General features: G+C 37.3%; 1 protein-coding gene across 1 annotated transcript in view; it reads left to right on the forward strand.

Moving 5' to 3' along the window:
• kn (EBF transcription factor knot) overlaps positions 1-23,393 on the forward strand; it is a 302,267-nt gene that overhangs the window by 206,847 nt on the left and 72,027 nt on the right. The window contains exon 7 of the mRNA XM_090392953.1: positions 19,944-20,025. Coding sequence (XP_090249079.1) covers positions 19,944-20,025 — 82 coding nt within the window. The remainder of the gene's footprint in view (positions 1-19,943; positions 20,026-23,393) is intronic.

The raw sequence follows: 23,393 nt of genomic DNA on the forward strand, positions 1-23,393 counted from the left end.
ACCCTTTCTTAAACAGCTCTTCCCCGAAATTCTGTTATAAGTAGCGTTCTAAACAGCATAAGCAGCGAAGTAATCTCGTGCGAGAGTTTTGAAAGATATTCTCTAGTGGAACTTGAGAAGCGAACTGTTTGCAGTTAGCAACGTATTAATTCGATATTGAAAATTGAATAAATAGAGAACATAATAGCGGCGTGTTTGTTCTAATATTTGACTCGATCGACCTGCTGCGGATCAGAGCCTTGTCTCCAGTCGATAATCTGGTGCCTTCCCAGTGTGCGAGCAAGATTCATCAGCATAATATGACCTGCTCAGTAGGCAACGATATTGATGATAAGTGCAAATTCATGAAAATTCATGGTCCTCTCGCGGGAACTTTCTAAATCAATACCTCTTTTAATATAATAATTTAATCAGCGCTTTCTGTCATTAGTCTTTTTATTAGGAGAGAGAGAGAGGAAATTTTAATAAACTTCGAACCTTCATTCAGTTTGCATGATTTTGCGGTTCTCATCATTTTAGAAAAAAGGAGCTGATAAAACTGCAATAAAAAAACGTTTTTCTTTCGTATTGTGCTTTTACTCTACAGGAAATTATTAGGGAAGAGAGAAAGATAAAGAACTGCGAGATATTTCTGGTTTAAATATAATGACGTTTTTCGACTGCTTTCAAACGCTTATAACAAAATAACTGCAGCTCGGGATTTTTTGTTTGTTTGTTTGTTTACATTCATTGCTACTTAGTGATTTCTCCTAATTTTCTAGAACCACTCTTCGTGATGAAAATGGCCTTTAAGTATCCGCTGTAAGAAATTTTTTTTTTTTTTTCGTTTTATGAGCTGAATACTATCCCGCTGATTGGCTTTATTGTATTCAACACCTCATAAGTTTTTACACTAAGGAAAGCCTCGTTTTCTTATAAGCTGAAGACAATTCAGTTCAAGTGCTAAAAGAAAACCGAAACATTTCGCGTTATTCGAGGAAACCCAGAAATTCATGCGTGAACGAACAGCAAAAATGCCGCGTTGGTTGGGAGAGAATTTAAATTTCTGGCAGTTAAACAAACCGCGGTGCAAAATTAATGAAATCGGAGATTTATTTTTCTCCGATTGTTTTTAAGCACTCAGAAATGCGCTTTTTTTGTTTAACCCATTTGCTGTCCTAGGGATTAAGAAAAGACAAACAAAAAGAATCATCAGTCAACTTAACCGCCAGATTTGTCGAAAAAGACATAACAGACGCAAACAAGCTCAGTTTTAAAACTTCCACTGTGTGCGTGTGTGCGCGCGCGTAGACATTTAAAAAGCTGGATGCAGCCAGGGCGAAGTAGAATGATTGCCTGAACTCCTAATGAAAATTGATCTAGTTGAGAAAAGCAGTGCACCTTGCCATTGGCTCGAGCGAAGTGCCAAGGGAGCGAGAAATAAATTAGGTAAATACGTGTTCTTCTCGTAAGTGTAATTAGATAAAAATTGGACTACATTAAAAACCGCTGATCCTGGAGGGCATTTGAAGAAAGTGACTTTTTTTTCGTGACTGCCTTCAGCAAGCAACGTGAAACCTTCGGATTCTTTTCGTGCTTGACTGGTAGATAACTGCGCAGCTAATTTCTTGAACACTGAAGTTCCGGCAGCACTTAAGGAGGCATTAAAAAAAAAAAGAGTGTGTTCTGGTCGTAGTGATCCATCTCTCATATACGCGTGTCAACATACACAAATGCGCTCGAGTTATTTCTTCTGATCGAGAAAGCATATAAGAATGTGGAAATGCATTTCATAAATGTATTTTAAAATTGTTTAATGCGATCGCGATTAAAACCAATCAGATCTTATTTACTTCGCATCTTTTTGTTTTGTTTAGAGCCCTTAGTAAAGGCATGAAATCGGTTTTTATTCTATAAAATGTAATTAATTTTTTCCGAACTCTATCTCTCGCTTGCACAAGGCACGTGTTTCATTTTCAAGGGGATAATTTTGAGGAACGGTTTAAGAACGTACGTCAGCGCAATTTCAAAAATTCTCGGAAATATTGGTTAACTGCATTTGCTGAAATCCACCGGCGAGTAATCCCGTCTGAGAAGTTTTATGCAGTCGTTAAAATCGCTTAACAGCAGCAAAATTGTTCCACTTAGCGTCGCAGCGTTATCAGATAAGGGCTTACGCAGAACGAATATCGAACTAAATTAATATGCTCCTTGCAAGTTACTGGTCTCCTTAATTGACATTCTTGTCGTTTAGTGCAACTTGTTTTTTGAAACGGATTAATAAAATATTTGCGTCGTGCCGTTTGTTTCGCGAGATGATCGATCAAAGGGATTATTGCCCGGCTCCTCTTGTGTGTGTGTGTGTGTGCGATCGTCGGTAAAAGATCTTTTTAATGAACGCTGCCAAATGATTTCCTTAATCCGCACAAGGTAGGAATGCAATATCGCTCTTTTATTGTGAAGTGGGAGAAAACCTAGCGCGCGCAGGGAAAGTGTAAAAATGTGCCAAAGATGTTAAGGGCAATTCAGACACGAAATGCAGGCTAAGTGATCATTAAAGCGAGTTTGTTATTGTTTGCGTATGATCTACGGCTGAAATAGATTAAGACGGCGTTTGCTTCTTAATCTGGTATACGTCGCGAGCGAACGAAGAAGTGAGCTGCGTCTTCTAATCATACTATACGCGATGGATTTTAGATCATGCGTAGTCGTCGCTCGGAATATGTCAACGACTGCAGAATGCTTGCTAAAAAGTATTGCTTTCTGCGTCTTCCGCACACTCAACGTAATTGGTATTACTACAACAGAAAGGTGTGTTTTGCACCGCTTAATTTTTTTTCCAGCTAATGAAATACATGAAACAAATTACACCGTTGTTTGCATCATTTTTAATTGCGTCAACCCCTTTTATAGCTTGGTTTCTTCTCGCACACTTTAAATTCATTCCACCAAAATAAATCCCTGTTACGAAAGGTTTTTAAGTGAATGTGAAAAATTTAAATGCGATTTTTTTTTTTTTTTAATTTTCACGTGTGACATAAAGGAGGTGGTATGAAGCTTTGAGGCGGAACGAAAGACCCAAAAGAATACCCCCCCCCCCACACACACACACAACACACAAAATGAGTTAACGATGATTCCGAAACACCTTTCATACTGTTTTCGATATTCCTTATAGTGCAAAATGTACGTTTTGGCATTTTGATCTATTTGATATTAGTGTACGAGAGTGGTCTGAAAAGTTCTCGGCCTCTACCATAGATGGCAACACTATCGGCAAGATTTTTTTTTTCTAAGTTGGTACATCTGTCATAAGCATCTATGTGAAATTGCAAGTCATTCTATCCAGTAGTTTGTTCACCTGTCTGGAGCAAAAGTGTTGTCTGTATCCCTTGAAACGGATAAAATTGAGCATCGTGCGGTTCTAAAATTCTTTCTAAAAGAAGGTTTAACGCCAAAAGAAATTCATTCGAAGTTCATAAAAGTTTATGGGGACTCTTCTCCTTTGTTTTCCACAATTAAGAAATGGGCTGCCGAGTTTAAACGTGGCCGTATCAGCCTTGAAGATGATCTACGTGAAGGACATCCAAATAGAGTAACAACACCAGAAATCATCGATCAAGTGCACGATATGGTATTGGATGACCGGCGAATCAAAGTGTGTGAAATTGCTGAGACTATAGGCATTTCAAAAGAACGTGTAGGATATATTTTGCATGAAGAATTGCAAATGAAAAAGCTATGCGCTAGATGGGTGCCACTCTTACTCGCAGCAGATCAAAAACGCACTCGCATGAAAATCTCTGAACTGTTGGAACATCTACCCTATTCCCCAGATTCGGCTCCCTCTGACTTCTATCTCTTCCCAAAACTAAAACTCTTCCTCGCTGGTCAGTGTTTTTCTTCGAATCAAGAGGTGACTGCAGCTGTAGAGGGGTATTTGTACATCTTACCGAGAACCACTACAGGAACGGGATAATGGCGGTGGAGCATCGCTGGAATAAATGTATTACTCTTAAGGGAGATTATGTTGAAAATTAAAAATAATTTTGAAATTATAAATTCGTTTTTTCATTGGTAGGCCGAGAACTTTCCAGACCACCCTCGTATTCCGTTTCAATGTTGATTTATGAAAGAAGAAACAAAAATCAAAATTTCAAGTCCTATAATAGTCGTATTATAGAAAATATTACAATTATTAAAATAAAATAATGCAGATATTTAAATAACGATAAAACAGAATTCATTAGAAAGAAACACTTACGTTACAAGTCTAACAGCATAACGTTTTCGTCCAAATAACAAAAGCATGTTCACTAAACATCCAGAATTTAAAAAGGTACGAGAACCATTGCGGACACTCAACAATGAAATCGTGTTAGCCACAAGTGAATAAAATAGACTGCACCGTCCAGACTGTGTTTGGCGTTTGTTTCAAAACTAAATATGAAATTTAAAAAAAAAGTTAACTCGAACGAGCTTTGAAGGACAATTTCCATAACAAGAACGACTTAAGTCCTTCTCATCGCTTCAGGCAGGGGGTGATCTAGCAAGATTTCACAGCCTTTTTTATACAACAGCTCCATGGAAAAACTGCTTTTATGTAAGCATGTTCAACAAGTCCAGATCGTTCCTACTTGTGGAATTAATATAGTCTTGATGTTCAGCCACAAATCTGCCAGTTCGGCAAAGCAGGGAATTTGATAGACATCAGGGGAGAACAAACTCCTCACCCTTTGGCTTACCAAAGGGGGGAATTTATTTCTTTGCATAGCGTAGAAAGGAGGTATGTTTAATAATCGGTCAAAGGTCCACTCAGAAGAATGGACCTGAGCAGTATGGGGATTTGTTCCGATAGACCTTTGACATATAAGATGGCAAAACGGTTGCCATCCGATATGTCAGCTTCTTGGGCGACTGGCGATTGAGAAACTCTTTAACTCTGTATGATCTTGTTCACAAAAGACTCAATGAAGCTAATAGACAGAAAGGTGGTTTTAATAATTATATATATATATTTATTTATTTATTGTGGTTCTTATTCACGTAAAGTTTTTATAAACCTGTAGTACATCGTATCTTATTGTTAGGATAGAGATTCCTGTCAATAAGCTGCTGATAGTATCCATTATGCTTCCTAAATCAAGAGAGAGAGAGAGAGAGAGAGAGTTCTTTGCAACATGGTTGACATTGATTTCTCTCTCTCAACTGTGTTCTCAGGTTGCAACTACCAATGTTGAAATATTTTTCTCCGCAAAATTACCCACCGACGAAAAAGCAAGAATGAAAAATAAAATTATTAAAATAAAAGAATGAGGGGGGTGAAGAAATCGTATCAGAATATTTTCTTGAAGAAGGAGGAGGAGTGAATCTCGATGCATTTGTAACTATCGTACACAAAAGCAACAAAATATTGCGACAGCTGTCATATTAACGACACACCAAAAATAATACGAAGGGAAAACAATGAAAAGCGACAGGGCAATTTCACGCTGAAAGTCGTTAACCGCGATGTCGATTTCAAGCAATCACAAGTTTTCACTTCGTTTCGTTCTATAATAACAAGTTCATATTACAAGCCACTAGAGGCCGTAACATGCAAAGCGAGAATAACTCGTGCTTCATTGTTGTCTTCGTGTGGCTTCACGGACTGGCAATGGAAAACTCAAATGGCTCTTTATTCGCTCATAGTAATGATTATTAATTCGGGTATGCGCCTAGTTTGCTCTGAGAATTTCTGCTGCCTTGCCTCGAATTGATAATGATTAAGTTATATAAATAAAGATGACTTTGTATTATTTAAAAACGATTTCTACGCATTCATCGATTTACACTCATTTGTGTAAAATTTCTTTTGAGTCGAATCACGTGATTGCAGCTCGAATAAAATTCGTTGAAAGCAGCGAAATGCTCTTTTTCTGTGCGATCATCCGGTGGAGTACTCTCACCTAATGCTGACTGAATGGTGTATTAATGCGAATAGAATTATGTTACGACCGAGAGTTCTGATCACATTTATAATTAGAAGGATTTGCTGATAACACTCTTATTAAAAACCGTGGCACACAGTAATGTTCATTTTAATTTTTATTCATTCGTTTGTGGAAAGCTGCGAGTGTTACGAAAATAGTTTCCAAGCGGTTTCACAATAGGCGAATCTAGAATTGAGTCTTGGCAGAAGCGATTGTTGTGAAGATGAAAGTACCGAGAAATATTTAATAGGCAGTTCTTGCATTTCGTGGTTGATTAATTTACTTTCATTTTCACTGTTTCTTCTTCGTTAATTATTTTTAAAAAAAAGCACAATGTTACTTTGCTCTGATTTTCCAAGGGAACCCTCTTCCCAGATGCACTGATGACAGGGCACACCAGGTATTCCTGTGATAACTTGCTCATTTGATGCACACACACACACACACACACACACACACACACACACACACACACACACACACACACACACACACACGATGTATTTTATGTTATTTTTTGAATCTACTTTGAATCGACAATCACGGAAATGCTTCCCCCGTGTGATTATTCCCATTTTTAAGGGTGTCGATTGTGAACGCGCATTTTGGCTTTAATGGTTTCGCTTCCAAGTATGACATTTAACTATTTCATCCGTAATCTACGAGGGTCGTGAAACGGAGTCCATTGATCTAATAATGTCTACTATAGTTTGTAGCGAGGGAATTTATCGAAGCGCTCGCTGTCCACTCCGCGAACAAGGAAATCGCAGGGTAGTGCTTCGAATGGGTCATGTGACATGTCTTTGTGGTCTTAAAACCAGGCGTCTTCGGGTCCTTGTAAATCCCACCGTGGCCTCTTAAACTATATTTGGGGATTATCTGACTGTATACTAGGCCCACAGGGGAGAAGGACGACTTCTCAGGGCTGAGATTCTCCACCGGAACTCTAAGCTTCTGGGACCTGCGCTGACGTGTAAGAGATGCTCTTAGCGGTTACGGATTGGCCTCGCTCAGAGGGCCGATGAATGAGTCTAGAAACATACAACGGGATAGCAAGTGTTGTCAGTGAAGGTTCACTCCGGTGATGCTCGCCTCACTTTAATCGGTGTGGCTTTAAAGGCTATAAATGGACTCTGTAGAGAATCGGTGACGAGCAGAACACGTGTTCCTTCTCAATTTTTCATATGCTTCTCTTTACCGTTTGTTTCCTTTTGCCAAGACCACTTGCTTAACTTCCAGCTAAAATATGACCATAAAGGAGCTATCTTTTCAGCATTTTATTTTAAGTATGTTCGAATAGTTACAATAAACGACACGTCGTAGTCGTTTGCAAAGCGTCATTATGGGATGGATGTCACTTTTATTCCGCTTTCGACCTGTATGAAATTTCTTTGTATGTTCTACATACGTAGAGTATTCACGTATTGAGTAGAAGTTCAACTGTACTTCGATTTTATCCTAAAATTTCGATTTTTTTTTGTATTTACAGCGAATTGCAGTCTCCAGATCACCAACGTATCGAATAAGGATCCCAGCAACGTAGGAAATTTTTATTTTTTGCAAACCTTGCTAATCCTGCGATGCCAGTGGCATCAGTAGAAATCCCTTCGCGATGATGCAATCGTTTGATGTCAGTAAATTACGAAATGATTAAGTACTTTGTATTAACATTTGAAGTATTGCTTGCGCTCATTTCAAGGTGGAACTGCTTACAGGTGAAATAAGTGATGAAACACCTCAGGTGTTACTCTTAAAAGGTGCGGACACATTTTAGAATTTGAAAAGAGAATTTTGAAAGCGATACTCACTTACTCTTGACCTGATGTGCTAAAGCAGGGTCTCATTTTAAATTTCTTTTTCTTTTTTTTTTCGAATAAGTTAAATTTGTTTCAAATGCCTTTAAATTATCAGAGATAGATTCCTTTCCCTCTGGTATCAGTGCGTTGCTGATCAAGATTAATTTTAAGATTTTCCGCGTCCTATCCCCTACGAAATGTTGAAAATCAACCCTAGTTATTAAGTTCGTTGCTAGTTTGAAGGGTTAGGCTTACTTCAGCCTCCACCAGAAATAGAGCGATGGTCTCGCCCTGTTCTTACACACCGAATTGATGTGGGAAGCAAATTTGAATGTAATGTCGTTCGGATAAATATGAAATTACTACAGATTATATTTTCTGATTTGTAGACGTCAGTTGAAAACTGCTTACGAAATCCGTTTTATCACTCACATGCCTGTTATTATATTTACAGCTATAATTTATTGATACTATTTTATCAATTAAACAGTATTTACGTAATCATGTTCGACATGCTTTTGCTTAATAATTATAATAAAGCTAGCTCTTGTGGAAATAAATATACAGGAAAACTATATATATCTGTCTTTTTTTACACGGAATTTGCTTTTAGACATTTACTTTTATCTTTATAATCACTTCATATTGTGAAAAAATTCCTGTTTTTTCATCTTGATAACTTGTGAAAATTTTGAACATTTAAATTACTTAATCCACAATTCTATTCATGGATGTGTCCCTGAAAATGTTTCCTTAATAAAATGAAATAATGATTATTAGACGCTGTTCTTTCAAAAGAAATCCATACTTGTAGCAAACTAGAAAATTGTGCAATGCCATGCAATACGTTACAATGCATCGAGCAATATCGGATCGTTCGCCCACTTAATTAATATGGCTATCTTCATTAAAGTAGAAATACAGCCTCCGTAGCTCAGTTGGTTTAGTCGAGCCCTTTGGTTAGAAAGACCTTGGTTCGATTCCCGTTCATGACATGAGGAACTTTTTTCAATCAAATGGTGAGTTTGGCCGGGCTCACATGAGGTGAATGGTTTTTCGTCAGACAAATCGGCCATAAGAACACCCCCAATATACTGACATAGGACGCTCGAGGAATAAGGATTAACCGATCTATTACCTCGGATCTTGTTTCGAACACCTGAACGGTGACTTTATGCGTAAATGAGGAAAGAAAGTAGAATTAGATCTTCATGTGTACGCTCATCAATTCTAGTTCCCCTTGAGACACTAGAAAAGACTTGAAGTTTGGACGACACTAAGTTCGTACGCTGTAAATCATCTGGAAGACAAATAGAAAGTCGCATGTCACTCTGCTCCACTTGATTTGTTGAATGAGATCATCTTCATGTCTTAGGCTACTGTATTTTTTTTTTTTTAATTCTGTTTCGTGGAATTCAAAAAAGACGGTACAATTAGAAGTGATTCTCTCTTTTTAAATTTTATTTTGTTTTAAATTGGAGGCTTAATTATAATTTAACTCGAAATATATTGAAAAAATATTCAGCTAAATGAAGAATTCGATTTTTTCTCATAAGCACTCGATTCTCATAAAATCGACTATTTTTGTTATGCGAATCCTCCCACGAAAGGCTCAGCCTGTTATTAATCCAGTGAATAGGCTACGAGATAATTCAAAAACCCTCCTGTAGAGATCGAGCATGGATCTTTTTCAAGTCACTTCAGGTCTTCTCGGAGCTGAGCGGATGTCTCACACCGAGAGGTGAACTCATCTCCCACCTAGGCATAATACACAGAACATCCTTACTCACGGTGGGATTCGAATTTTACAGCCTATTGGTCTGAGAGTGGTTGCAATAGTTACTCTCGGCCAACCATCAGATAATAATAATCACCATCCATTTATTTCATATTACAGTAGGGTCACCTTTATCCCTCTGTCAACATGCAAGCATCGAAATTTATCGCACAAAAGGATGGACTCGGATAAAAATTTTATACAGAAAGTTCGAAGTTGTGTGCAATATTAGCGATAAAGGGGAATCGAGGCTGTCGGATTACTTGTTCAACACCTGAGGGTATTTCATAATTATTATGGCTGCATTAAACTTACACGGAGCACCCACTTTCAGATTTGCAATAAGCATGCAGAACCACCCGACTTATAATGCTAGCAAAAACATTCCTTAATATAAATCAGTAACACCTCAAGTAATCCCAGAGGGAAATTTAATTTCGTCTAAGAAAGTATTCAGTTTTTTTTTTTTTTTTTCAACATTACAGGGAAAATTTTCATGTGACGAGGGGAGTAAAATATTCCACTTTTGTGATAAAACTTTTTTAAATATCTGCAAGCTATTCAAGATGATGTTCAGACGTTTAATATATTAATATATTAGAGTTATTACAACGAAATTTTCTGTGCATTTTAAATTATATTCGAGTATCAATATTTACCTGTTAGTTTATTTGTGTCATTTGATGTGTTTATTATTTAATTTTGTTCGGGCTTTATCGTATGACTCGAGAATGAACTTTTTTTTTTATCTTTAAACAGAAGACTCCATTTCCAGAATTTTTTATTTATCTTCCTCTGAAGCAGAGCACGATCAGTATACACTCTCTTTTAATTTTTGAGTGTAGCAAATATACAGAAACACGATGAAATTCGGCATTATCTCAAAGCCGATCCACTGATTACTCAATATCTATTGACTAAACTAGAAAAAAAACATTCCTGCAATGTGGCATTTTACATTGACAATGTGAAGTTGTGGATGGGCGGAAACAGTAAACTTCCACTAGATCAACACGCACACACACACAGCTGCGGTCATGAAACTGTTTTTCTCTCTTTCCACCGCGATCCTATCCAAGTCCTGAAATATATATGAGCTTTTACGTAGACTAGACGACTGGCTAGTACAAGGAGGAGATATATAGGTTACGTGACCGCCATTTTGCTCCATTATTCAAATGAATTCACTTGAAAATCTTCCCCTGTATCTTCATCCCCCTCCTGAGGATATTTCTGGAGTTAGAACTTTGTACCGCACAAAGTTTAAATGGAGGCCGATATTTAGAGTTAAAGAATTGGCATTTTACTAATAGCTGTTTTTCTCTCTTTGTGTGAGTGTGCGTGCGTGGGTGTGTTTACCAAAAGAATAAAATTACGCGGACCAGAAAAAAAACTGAAGTTGCGATATCCAATGAAAATCTTTAAAATACCTTGGGTTCTATATCTGTAAACCTCAAAATGTTAGGAAATGCAACAATCACGTCTTAATTTCCTGAGGTCATGTCGTTAGATGATTGCGTGGAATTTTTTATTTAAATCTGGCGGAAATAGGCATTAAGCGCTTAGATATAAAAAACAGAATGCTACTTAACCTTGCTGTCTTCGAAATCTGCGTCTTATATAAACATTTACGGAACTTAGAGAGTGACTAAAGTCGCTCATTGCCCTTTCAAACCGGTAACAAAAATTATAAACACTTCGTTTTGAATTTACATGATACTTTCAGTACTACAATATTGAAAGTACTGTGGAAAATAACTAGCTGTTTCGCCCCCAGCCTTTCAAATGCTCCACCAGCTCGAACTGTAGAAATAGTACACGTTGGAACCAAAGTCATATGATCGCCTCCGAATTCTGAGCTACAATCACTGTGAATTAGCAGGGTATTTTGATTCGTTGGAACATGATTCAATGCCTTCCATTAGTCGGGAGACTCCAAAATTTACCAAGATAGTTCCTTCGTGAGATGAACAGTTTGCAATCGGAAACTCAACTAATGCTACATCGTTTTTACTGCGGTTCTTGTTGCGCTGTTCTCATGGCCAAATGGAAGCTTCAAAAGAGCTCCACGTGTATTGTGAATAAATTTATTGCCCATTTATTTGGAATCATTTCACTCAAAGCCGCTAATGTAGTTTTCTTCTGCACTGTAAACGATTCATTGCAATCACTTATGTACCCAAAGTGATACAAAACACAGTAGATTGGCGGGGGATGCAATTATGAATGATCGCCGATTCTCTTTTTCCTCTAGATATTATAGTTAGTAAAGGTCGAAGTCCACAGTTCTTAAAAGTCACATTACCTCAATGGTCTGTTCAGTACTGAGTGGAGGAATTTGGGAATGGCTATGTTCGAATGAAAATGATCATTTTTATTATTCCATCCTGCCGAGGAGTTCACTCATTATCAGTTGGTTACGAATTTCGACGGATATTTAAATTGACTTTTAATATAACGAAACAAGTAATCCATATTTACAAGACATCGAATGGAACCAAAAAAGTGGCGTTTGTTGTATCCACTCGGTGATGAGTGCTTATTCTGGTGAATGTGAATCAGGATTCCATCTGCTATTGCGCTGATGGATTTTTTTCCTTTCCTGTCTAAGAAGCTAGCTAGTCTCAGGCAGCGGCAGTAAAACTTCCCCTTTCAGACACGCCATCGCATGCCTGCCTTCCAAAAACACATATAAGATAGGGTTATGGATACCACATCTTATCTGCGATTGGCGTCAGGAAGAGTACGTTGTCGTAAAATTCGGGTCATAATCAGTAAAACTATGAACTGCCGGAAAGAAAACACAACACGCACGCAATTTTATAAGGACATGGTTTAATAAGAAATTTTAATTTTAAATTAGCCCTCAAAATGTTTAGAATATTATTCTACCCACTTTTTTTTAGATCTGCAGCTAATTTTAATTGGGCACAAGCAAACATGGGATTTCCTTTTGCATGCAAGACGCAAATATTTCGTAAAAATTAATCGCATTTGCAGTTATTATTGACATCCAGTTGCTTTGTATATCAGAAAACAATTACATTTGCAGACGTTCATCTAATAAAAGAAAATTTCGCGTCTATTTTGCTTGGGATATGGCAGTAAATTCAGATCAACAACACGTGCCCTTTTGTGTGCGAGAGATTGGGTTTTATTCTTGCACTGTTATTGCCACCGCTAAGCGTGACATGCGGTACTCGTTCGATGCACTTTTGGTCCAAATTTTGTAATATATAAACCATGTTGTTTAGGTGATGCTTGGCGAAGATTATCGCGGTATTTTTCACATAAAGAAGGAGTTTGGAGAACTGAGCGAGCCCAGAAAATTCATCGCAAACAATTGTTCGAAAGGCAGTTCACCGATCAGGTTCGACTAATTCCTTTTTCATGATTCATCCGAAATGTTAGATTCGTGTGAAATATTGAACCGTGAGATGTACGCACGAAATAATAATCAACGAACATTCATTCGTGACAAATAACGTTGACTGAAAACTGAGTTAAGTATTACTGTTTTTCTTTTCCCTATAGGGTTTTCTTTTTTTTTTATAATAAGCAAATAAAAATTTTATAATTTTCATTTGCTCTGTGTTATTCATAAACTATTTGATTACTTGCATTCTATGAAAATAATACCTGAGATTTTGCTGTGTCTTTTTAAAGATGTCTCAAAATCTTTAACATTACTAAATCAGAAGCGTCCTCTTCTTTAACATAAGAAATAGAGTCTACATCTTTAACGATCTCATATTCCCTCATAACTAACACGACATGGTTTGCTCACTGGTGTGCAGTTGGGAGATTGGTCAGTTGTTTTCTCCTTTGGGGAACGAATTCCCTCTTTGTTTCAATAACGCCCTTTTACCATCAATACACTATGTGATTTTTACGATGATTCGTGCAATTTTGAAAGACACTGACCATTGTTTCATTCAGAGCCATACTCTTTACTGGTGGAGAAACCTTAATTTTCTTTTATGATGGGAATTATGAATTAGGTGAGCCTGTGGTTTCTGCTTTCTCCATCAAGGCTATCACATCCCCTCTCTCTCATCTCTAAACATTGGTAATTTCTCTATAGAACACTTTCTCCACGAAATTATATGCTAACACATTTTTCGGATTTAATGCTTTTGCATTGTAGGGTATCCGAAAGCAACAAGAGAAGAGCAGATGACGCTCTGTAATCTCTATTCAATGATGAAGCGCAGTCTTACCCATTGCCTCTTATATTTCTCCATAATGATTTCTGTTATGATTTTGATTGCCATGAAAACTTTTGCCATATGCCGCTAAACACTGCAGTGCTTTGGGTCAAAAGTTTAGTGGATCCAATGGGCTCCAAAAGGTTGTTGTAATGGACAAAGGACCCAGCGCTGCAGCTCCACTGCCACCCCTGCAGTGAGGTTATATCGCAATCAAAGTTTACTTTATACCACAATGTGGCATTAAATTACTTTTTAGTTTTGGTCGATTTGGGTGCCTTAGCCTCGTTCGTATTCCAGTCACTGCAGTCGATCGAGAGTTAATTTCGCCTTTCGGTTCAATTTCAATCATTGTGTTTCGAAGCATTTTCCGCATATTGAGGCTGAGATGCTCACGTAAGCGTTAGTTTCGTCATGAGCTTGTTTATTTAATTTTTAAGGGTGCTTCGGGTTGCGTGCGTAAGAAATCAGAGTGATTTTTCTCGTTACTGTCGGTGGTGTTTTGAATCTGGTTCTGCAACAGTGTGACCAATATTCATATCCTGTATAAAGTGCATAACTTCTCATATGTTCCATATTTCCGGAGTATTTGCTAAAATAATATACTTTAGTTCACACAGGATCAATTAGATTATATTACATTTATTTATTTTTTAATTATATTTCGAAAGAATATGTATATCCCAAAGAGCATAATCTCACCCGAGTTGCACAATGTATGATGATTACAGAATCTAATAGCGCAGTACAGAAAATATTATGAAAATCAAGAACAATATAGCAGATAAAATACATCTATACAAAATAACGTCACGCATATCACCAATTGACTGTTTAGCCATTTGTCAATTAGCAAATGTCGTCTAAACAAGCTGTAATTATTCATACAGAAGTTTAAATGATCAGATTACTGTAATTTTTATACTGACTTAGCAAATAGCAGATAACAGTTGTGTGTTTCTGGGCTTTCAAATTACGCATTTCACGCCCACTTCTGCAGAAACAGGTCTCTGGTCTAATGCTTGAGTACTGACCATCGGATTTTAAGAATAGATGTATAATCGCCTAAGTGGTAAGACAGACATTTCATGGGGTGTAGTTACAGCTCACGGTAGCGTTGTCCCTGCATTTGTTAACAGTTGAGGTTTGATACCGTACTGTATAACGTCCCTGTATACGGTATCAAACGTCCCTGCATTTGTTAACAGTTAGAATGAACATTGTAAAGAAATTCGAGTTATCAGTGAGGTTTGATACCTTACTGTATAACGGTTTGCGAAATATAATTTCTTAACATTGTCACACTTAAGAAACTTTTAAAAAGAAAATTCGAGATGCGATAAATCTCACTTATCTTGAATACGTCTCTAATATATGATTTCCATCTTACGTTGTTGTCAATTTTGTATCCAAAATAAGATATAATCTTCACGTTTTCTGTTTCCACGCAGTTACAATTTAGATTACTCTTCTTAATTCCTGTTGTGTAAGAACTGAAAAAATTAAGCTGAGTTCAATATTCGGTGTACTTTCTCAGTTTAAAAATTATATTTTTTCCCAGCCAATGAGAATCGGTTTATTAGAGGGGAATAATTTTTGTCGTCAATTTAATTTTATTTACGGAATCTGCAGTGGTCATCAATTCAGTGGTATCTTCAAAAGTGCTCATTTTACTTGGCAACTGCAGTGCGCAGAAGTTGTTGATGAAATAATGCGGTCAAGCACAGAACTTTTGGGGAACAAAAAAACAGCCTTTTTTTAAAATAAATTTCCATGGAATCAAAAGCTTTCTGTATATCTGGAAAAATGACTAAAATTTAAGTTGATTTCGATGAATAAATTAAATTTGTGAAGTTCGGCAGTTGAGAGGTTGGTCTAAACCCTAAGCATTTCTTAGAGAAGTTTGTTTTTTCTAAACAAATCTCTGTTTCACTAATTTCTATAATATTGTAGAGAAAATTCTATACTTCTTAAGATCTAATAGCTAATTTCTTTAAGAACAGACAATACATAACTGTTTAAAATTCTGCTGGAAACGAGCCAGTCAACAGCGATAATTAAACATAGAAACTGAAGGACTAAAAAAAAAAAAAAGGACACTGTTGCAGAATGCTCACATTTACGCAATCATTGTTTTCTGGAGAAAAAAGAATTTTTAACTCGTTATTATAATATTTCTCATTTCACTGTCTTCTTGAAAATATGGAACTCTCATTTCCCTGATGAAGTATTAACTGCTAGTTGCAAGAGCTGCGTAGTAATTATTAAATTTATCTGCTAAATTTAGGTATTTCACCATTTAAATCTACACTATTGATGTTATCATCGATGAGTTTCAGAAATATTTGTTCATCCAAGAACTAATATTTTTGCCCATATATTATTTACGAATTTCTAATTTATAATAATTTTACCAATTTAAATATTCATTATGGTAATAATCCCCCCCCTTTTAATTCATTGTTTACTTGATTCGTGTAATGGTCTCAAGCTGTACTTGTGCTATTCATTGTGAAGATAATTTTACGCTTTTTAAACATCAGTTTACTGCAGTGTATTTTGTCTTGCGTTTATGCATGACTTCGGTGGTTTCATCCTTCATGGAAAATTACAGCTGCCTGTTCCATTGTAGTGTCTGATATATTAATGAGTTTATAGTAAGCGTTGTCAATATCGGTTTCAAATTTTCTATTCCCACACAATAAAATACTTTATTTTATTCTAATCCACTGAACCCACTAAAGACACATCTTTTGTGTCTTTAGTGATTGCAAATGGATTTTGACGGCTCTTCGAAAGTGAGCTGCGATTGGTTGATTGAATACTGCTACCCGGATTTTATTGTGTTTTGTATCCTAACGAATGCACGATCCATATTTTAAATACGTCACGCGCATTCGATTATAATTTTCTCTGAAATCGAGCTTTTACAGTCGGTTATGAAGTCCGTGCTATTTTCTTAAAAAATAAAAAGGATCAAAATAAAAATTTCGGCTCAAAATCAGACACCCCCTGTTTACACTTAAAATAACAACCAGAAATTTCAGAGTATTTTATGAAAATACTGAAGGAAAAGTCTTTTAGACAAATGTCGCTAATGTCGAAAGATCTACTAACTAACATCATCGATAATTCGCAACTACAAGGCGATCAAATACTCACAATGTCATTAAAGAAAAAAAAAAAACGAGCAGTTCGTTAACGACACATTGATAAAAAAAAAAAAGCCCTCGCGAATGACTTCACCTCAGGTGTAGTTTTTTTTTTTTTTTTACCTCCTTGGGGGGCATTTTCATATCACAGATGTCGTCGATGCTGGCTTCACTGCATAGTTACTTTGGCGTAATAATCCGCCAGTCCAGCCCAGGGTGCTCCAGATTTCTAGACATATTTCAGCATTTGTTCAGTAATGAGACATGTGCATTGTGGTGCTGTGTAATCCCTGATGCGCGATTATATCGGAATGCCGTTCCACTTCGAAATTTTTACAATGCACTTCATGTTAGATGTTCGAAGTGAAAACTGAATTTCTGCTGATTACACATCACATCAAAATGTTCAAAATGTTAGATCGGCTGCTTCTCTTTAGGGTTTTTTTTCTCGTCCAGTTGATTCTGATATAATCAATAGTAAAAGGCGTTTGCTACTGATTAAGTGTGTGTGTTTCATGGCTTTGTATTTAATTCAGCAAAAGAAAGAAAGAAAAAGGAACATTCAGTTGCTTTGCCGAATTTCTTGCTGTAACGGACACGCATCGAGATTAAAGTGATTATAAGAAAACGCTTCCGTACTCGAGGTACATTTTAGTCTCCCAGAAGGCAATCGTGAGCGAGCGCAGAGGGAACGTATTTCAGTCACGTGACTTAGGTACATTCATATAACACTTGTCAAATGTCACATATTCCCTGATTCTCTGCTAACAGTGACCTAAACAACCATCACGTGCTGTCTCGAGGGATAAATTTGGCCAACAGTTGCGGATACTTTTTTTGCGCATACCTTCGATGACAAAAATTCTTCGCCAGATTTTTGTGCGTTTTCCCCTCTCCCATCTCGTGCCCACGTGCGGCTTATGGCTGGAAAATGAATATGCACTCCAGACTCTGGGCTCCATCTATTATTTAAGCCTAACTTCCATTTGCTCCTACCTGAAGGTATTATGCGATGCAAAATTTATGAAGATTGAGGCCCACGAGGGAGCAGCGCACTTGCCTCGTTTTTCTCCGTGAAACACTCGTCCTGCTATTGACGCTGCAGGTCTGCTCTGCACTTGTCCGCACTTAATGGGGCAAGGAAGGTCCCGACAAGATGGCTGAAGCAGTGGCTGTTAATAAGAGAGAGATGAGGGGCCGTGAAAACGACACTAAGCACCACAGAGCAGCGATGATAACACCTCCATGGCCGGATGCGATCGGCGGTTGTTGATTCTCTCCACCTGAAGAATAAACAAAGCAAGAACACACAGAATAAAATTCTTTTTTTATCAGTTCATGTTAAGCAATTGTAGACTTTAATACTAGAATAATCTTATCGTGAAAGCTACTCTTAGCAGAAAAAAAAAGAAACATTCGCTTCTTTCCACAATTTTTCATATTCGGGTAGTGCATGCGCAATAAAAACTGAAAAAGGCTTAAAAATTAAATAACACAAAACAGAAGTCTGAATTATTTTTTTCCCACAGATTAAGAAAAAACTTTCAGATTAACATTTGTCCCGGTTTCGTCAAAAAGATTAGGTTAGGTTAGATTCGCAGAGCACAGAATATTTTAAAATCTCTTCATCGAGAGACAATATTAGATTTGTTGCGTCCCCGAATGAAGGGGGTGTTTCCCCGAATCACAGAGATGCCGATATCTCGGTATACGATGAATGTCATTTCTACAAAAATCGAAGTCGGCATTTTTTCGACTGACAATAGCGAATAGTCAAGTTCGTTGATTAGAAACGAAATGGGATTTGGTTGGGCTGAGATTAAAGCGTCTTCTCATTATTCGTGAGTATAGAAATTATTTCGTAAAAAATTGAAAATAATTATCATTGTAAATGTATTTTGGACGATAAAGTTGCTGTTGAGCAAGCTAAAACCGTGGGGAGAAAAAGGAGTGGAGTTTAATATTTTAGAACATTATTATTCGTTGACTGTGGAATTTAAGAAAGTGAATGTAGTCGCCAGATAACTTTTCCAACTGTCCCTTGCTTATAATTTTTGGCGTGTGAGGGATTTGTGACGACTGACTGCATCCATTTTCATCGAGGAAGATCGCGAGGTCAGCGTGAACATTCATTTCCAGCCATCCAATTAAAACATTCTAACAGTGCTCGAACATTAATGCGGAGCAGATTTCACCGAGAAAGAGCCGAAATCTCGTCTGTTGCAATTAAAAAGGAAATATTTTGTAAAGCTCATCGTTCGGTTGTTGTCTATAACGAGAATTTATTACGAGACAATTTATTTCCGGTATTTTTTGTGTGCGCTGATTAGAAATATTGTAGCATCCTTTAAAGTAATTCCAAACATCTCTCGCAGGTTTCCCCAAATACAATGCATTGTTGTCTTTATTCAGGATGCAAACAGCAGAAAACTGTTTTTCACCGTTCAGTTCCTTTTTTTTTTAACATCGTTATTGATTAAAGTAGTATCACGTGCTGTGCTGCATATTTCATTGTACGACAGCTTTTAAACGAGTAAAACTCTGCTTTTGTTACTGTTTGCATCTCTCATCGTTATTAGAATAGAGGGGAAGGTTTCGATGAGCTGGAAATACAATTTTCTTTCCTTAAAACTTCGCAATTATTAGTGAAAAGCAAACAGAGTCGAACGTGATATTTTGTTTGTTTGTTTCGCTAATTATTTTGTCGAAAGAGCAGTGATTGTTTTTCTTCCGGTTTTAATGTTTAACGAACATCACTTTAGACACGTAACCGTTTATTTAAAATTAAATAAGATTAAATTAGATTTTTATAATACGTGTGTATTTTCTAGGAAGGTATTAAAAGAAAGCCACATGCTTTTTAAGGTCTTTTAAGATAATAACACTCCCGTGACCACGGAGGAAGTCTTTCGCAACGCATCTTAAAGCACTTGAAAACACTAAATTCTTCATTGTTATGGTTTGAGGCGTGGGGACATGTTTAACTATTCTCTTATACATAAACTGCATTTAGTCATGTATATATCACCCGCATCTGAGAGCTTCTTTATCTTTGACAGGTTTTTCCTGAAATTCTTCCTGAAGTGTAACCAGAATTGTTTAAAAAACGCTGGAAATCCACGAGACATGAGAAGATTTCAGGTAAGTCCTTGTAACTAGAAAATACGATAACTGGGCAGGTAGAAATTTATGATCAAATGTGGACATTTCATCATAAACACAGAACTGGATTTGTGTGTGTGTGTGTGAGAGAGAGAGAGAGAGAGAGAGAGAGAGAGACTTGTCAAATCTGCAGATGTGTCTTTCTTCACGATTTGTAGGCGGTGGAGCTCTTCAGTTAACAATGGCGTCGATGCCAAGTAGCTTGCGGCATTGCTGGATCCTCTTGTTAACTTACATCTCGTTTTCTGCGTTCTCTCTTCCCGAAGTACGGCGCGTTTATTGTAGTAGGAAGCAGCGCTGTAGCTCGGCTGAAAGGAAGTAGGCTGTCGCGTTAGGACAGGGAGAGAGAGATGTTAAAGATCATTGTGTTTTTTCACGTGAGTGGTTCGATACTTGTTCCACACTTACTGCCGCCCCTAGGGAGCTGCTTCCCGGCAAACTCCGCATCAGTAATGAAGAGGTTCGATCTTTCAGCTCTTTTCTTTTCGACACTTTGAATGGGATGCATATCGAGCGATTGTCGAAACCGCACTACACATCAGCATACAAATGCGCGCTTCCTCGGGACAACGACACTATTTTTGCTCCCTCCTTTGTCCCCCGTGGCTCGTAAGGACATGGACGCCGATAACAGAAGGAATTGCATAAATAAACACCTCGGAGCGTTCCACTCCTCTGCTGACAGCCCGATCTACCTGTGGGATGACACGGGGTGACCTTTGTTCCGTGGAACTGACGAAAGAGATGCAACGCCCCGCAAAATTTACGCTTGCTAATCAAGCAGCCAGGCATAGAGAAAAGTGTTTGGAGCGTTGGGGATTTCGACGAGAGACGAGCGTTACCTTGGTCGATGGTCCACGCTGGTGTGGAAAGGAGCCCAAGGGACGACAGACAAATTTCCCCCTTCGTGGCATTAGCCGCAACACTGCTTTTATCTTGCAGGTTTACAGCCCAACTGGGAAGGCCTCACGCGGTTCTGCCAGCCTGTCATCCATCTTGCTGCCAGCAGGAACGGAGGATGCGAAGCCACCATCATGCGCGGGAGGAGTCTGCTGATACAGAGGAGAAGAGATGCTACGGAGGCAGACGCTGACAGCTGGCCAATCAGCGGCCACTGTGATGGAGGTTTGATGGACCTCCAGCGAGGCTGGCTGCTCTATCGGCGATGGATGGGGGACTGGGAGCACAGAGACCTCCAAGCACAACACCGCAATTTAGAAGCTGGGATGTGCTTGATTGCAGAGTTGAATACACACGGCCGTATGCAGAATATCTTCTGCTTTTCTCTATTGAGTGGGTACGCATTCAAAGTTATGGAAGGGTAAGAGGCCAATAAGTCTGAAAAATGCACTCTCACTAGAAACCAATGAGGGGCTACTTTTAAAAAGAGCAATCTATTCTTAGTGAGAATCTACTGCACAAACAAACACAAGCCAGACTTCAATTCTCACATTTCTTGCACTTTTAGCCGCGATAGTTTCCGACATTTTTTTTTCTTTTACTGGCGTTTCCATTTCTTTTGCGAATGGGTTTCACAAGTCTGTATTGAAAATAACGGTTCGAGATATTTAGATTATTTTAAATATCGCTTCCAATTTCTTGGTTTTGAATAGGGTTGCAAATGTGGAACATTGTTCTTGTTCTGCATGATTGAAATAGAAGTTGAATATCGCATTTTATGGAGACGACGAAAGGCGTCTTGGAAAGGAGAGTCTTTTCCAAAAATAGAGAACGTTGTTGATGGACGCAAGGATTATGAACCGAAAAGTACTGAATAATTCCCAGGAAAATTCAAAATGTTATTTTACGGCTTCGCTTTATTCAAGCACAGGAACATATGTGCATAAAACGCCATTCTGTCTACCGATGAACTAAAGTACTGGCGGAACAGTGTTACTGTTTGAAACAAAACCCCTATTCAGTTTTAATGATTTTAGGAGCCAAAGTATTTTTTGAAATAAAATATTTTTGCTCATTTTAAAAAAGCTCGATATATGTAAATCCACGGAGCTCACAGAACTAGTGGAAATATCAAGAGTAGTAATAGAAAATATAACTATTTTTCGTTTATTCCAAAAAAGAAAGAAAAAAATGAATATCACTTACAAACCTAGTAAAAATACGATGGTTAATTTTTTCCTCTGCCTTGATCCAAAAAAACCAACAAAAAAACAGGTTGATCCAAAATAATATGAAGAATTGCACCAAAGCACTGAAGAATAAGGATCAGTAAATATGAACTCTAGAATTGAAGTAACACGGAGAGGAGAATATTTATAAGAAGAATGTCAATAAAAATGTATCCGTTGAATGTCCCTACTAAATACAATCGTAAAGTTGTCTGCTCTATTTTATAAAAAAATATCAGAAAGATAAGAGTTTGATTTTGAATGCTATTCGCAAAGCAGAAAAAGAGAACGGTACCCATTTTTGGACACCGAAACTTTGAATTTCAGTTTTGAGTTATAATTTGAATAAGTTTAATCATGTTTCTGTGATTTTCTTTTCGTGTTATTCGTGGTACTTTGAAATTTTCATTGTAGAATAATTCACTATATTCGTTGAAATGTCTCCAAAAGAGAAAGAACAAGTTGGTAAACACAGGCAAGTTTTTAATATTATTAAGCTTGAGTCACCATCAATTGCAGCGTTTCAGACACGCCACAGATATGTTAAGGATACAGTCACACATATATATATATATATATATATATATATATATAATAAATAAATTTTTTAACTTGGGGATATTGTATATTAGGATAACCAAGTTATATATATATATATATATATATATATATATATATATATATATAACTTGGGGATATTGTATATTAGGATAACCAAGTTATATATATATATATATATATATATATAAAACAAAGAGAGAAGGGAAAAAAACTCATGTTCTAAATGGAAAAGGCTGCCAACGACAGGACATGTTGAAGGCGTCAGAACCAAGTAAAGGCAGGCTATTCAGACCTAGTTTATGGAAGTGGGGTACGGTTTTCCCTTCAATGTTTATAACTCCAGACAGAGGCGTGAATAATGTAAGCTGCTTCATCCATCACTAGTCTTCTTAAGACCTACAACAAAGGAGCAAAAGATATTGATCCGACATTTGCACTTCTCCATCACTTATTAATCTCTCGTTGTTGTACTTAATTTTTTTTTTTTACTTCTTGATCCGTTTTTTTCATCTCGTGCAGGTCCTCAATTATAATGCACTCTTCTGCTAATCTTTACTGTACTGAATTAATTTGATGGGAAGATCGGCAGTTTATTTACATAAAGTAAAAACTATACATCTATTAGAATGGAAATCGATGGAAGAAGTCTTCAACTGG

The sequence above is a fragment of the Typopeltis vanoorti genome, chromosome 5 (genome assembly GCF_054136105.1).
Source record: "Typopeltis vanoorti isolate ZY-2024b chromosome 5, IOZ_Tvanoo_1.0, whole genome shotgun sequence".
Classification (NCBI taxonomy): Eukaryota; Metazoa; Arthropoda; class Arachnida; order Uropygi; family Thelyphonidae; genus Typopeltis; species Typopeltis vanoorti.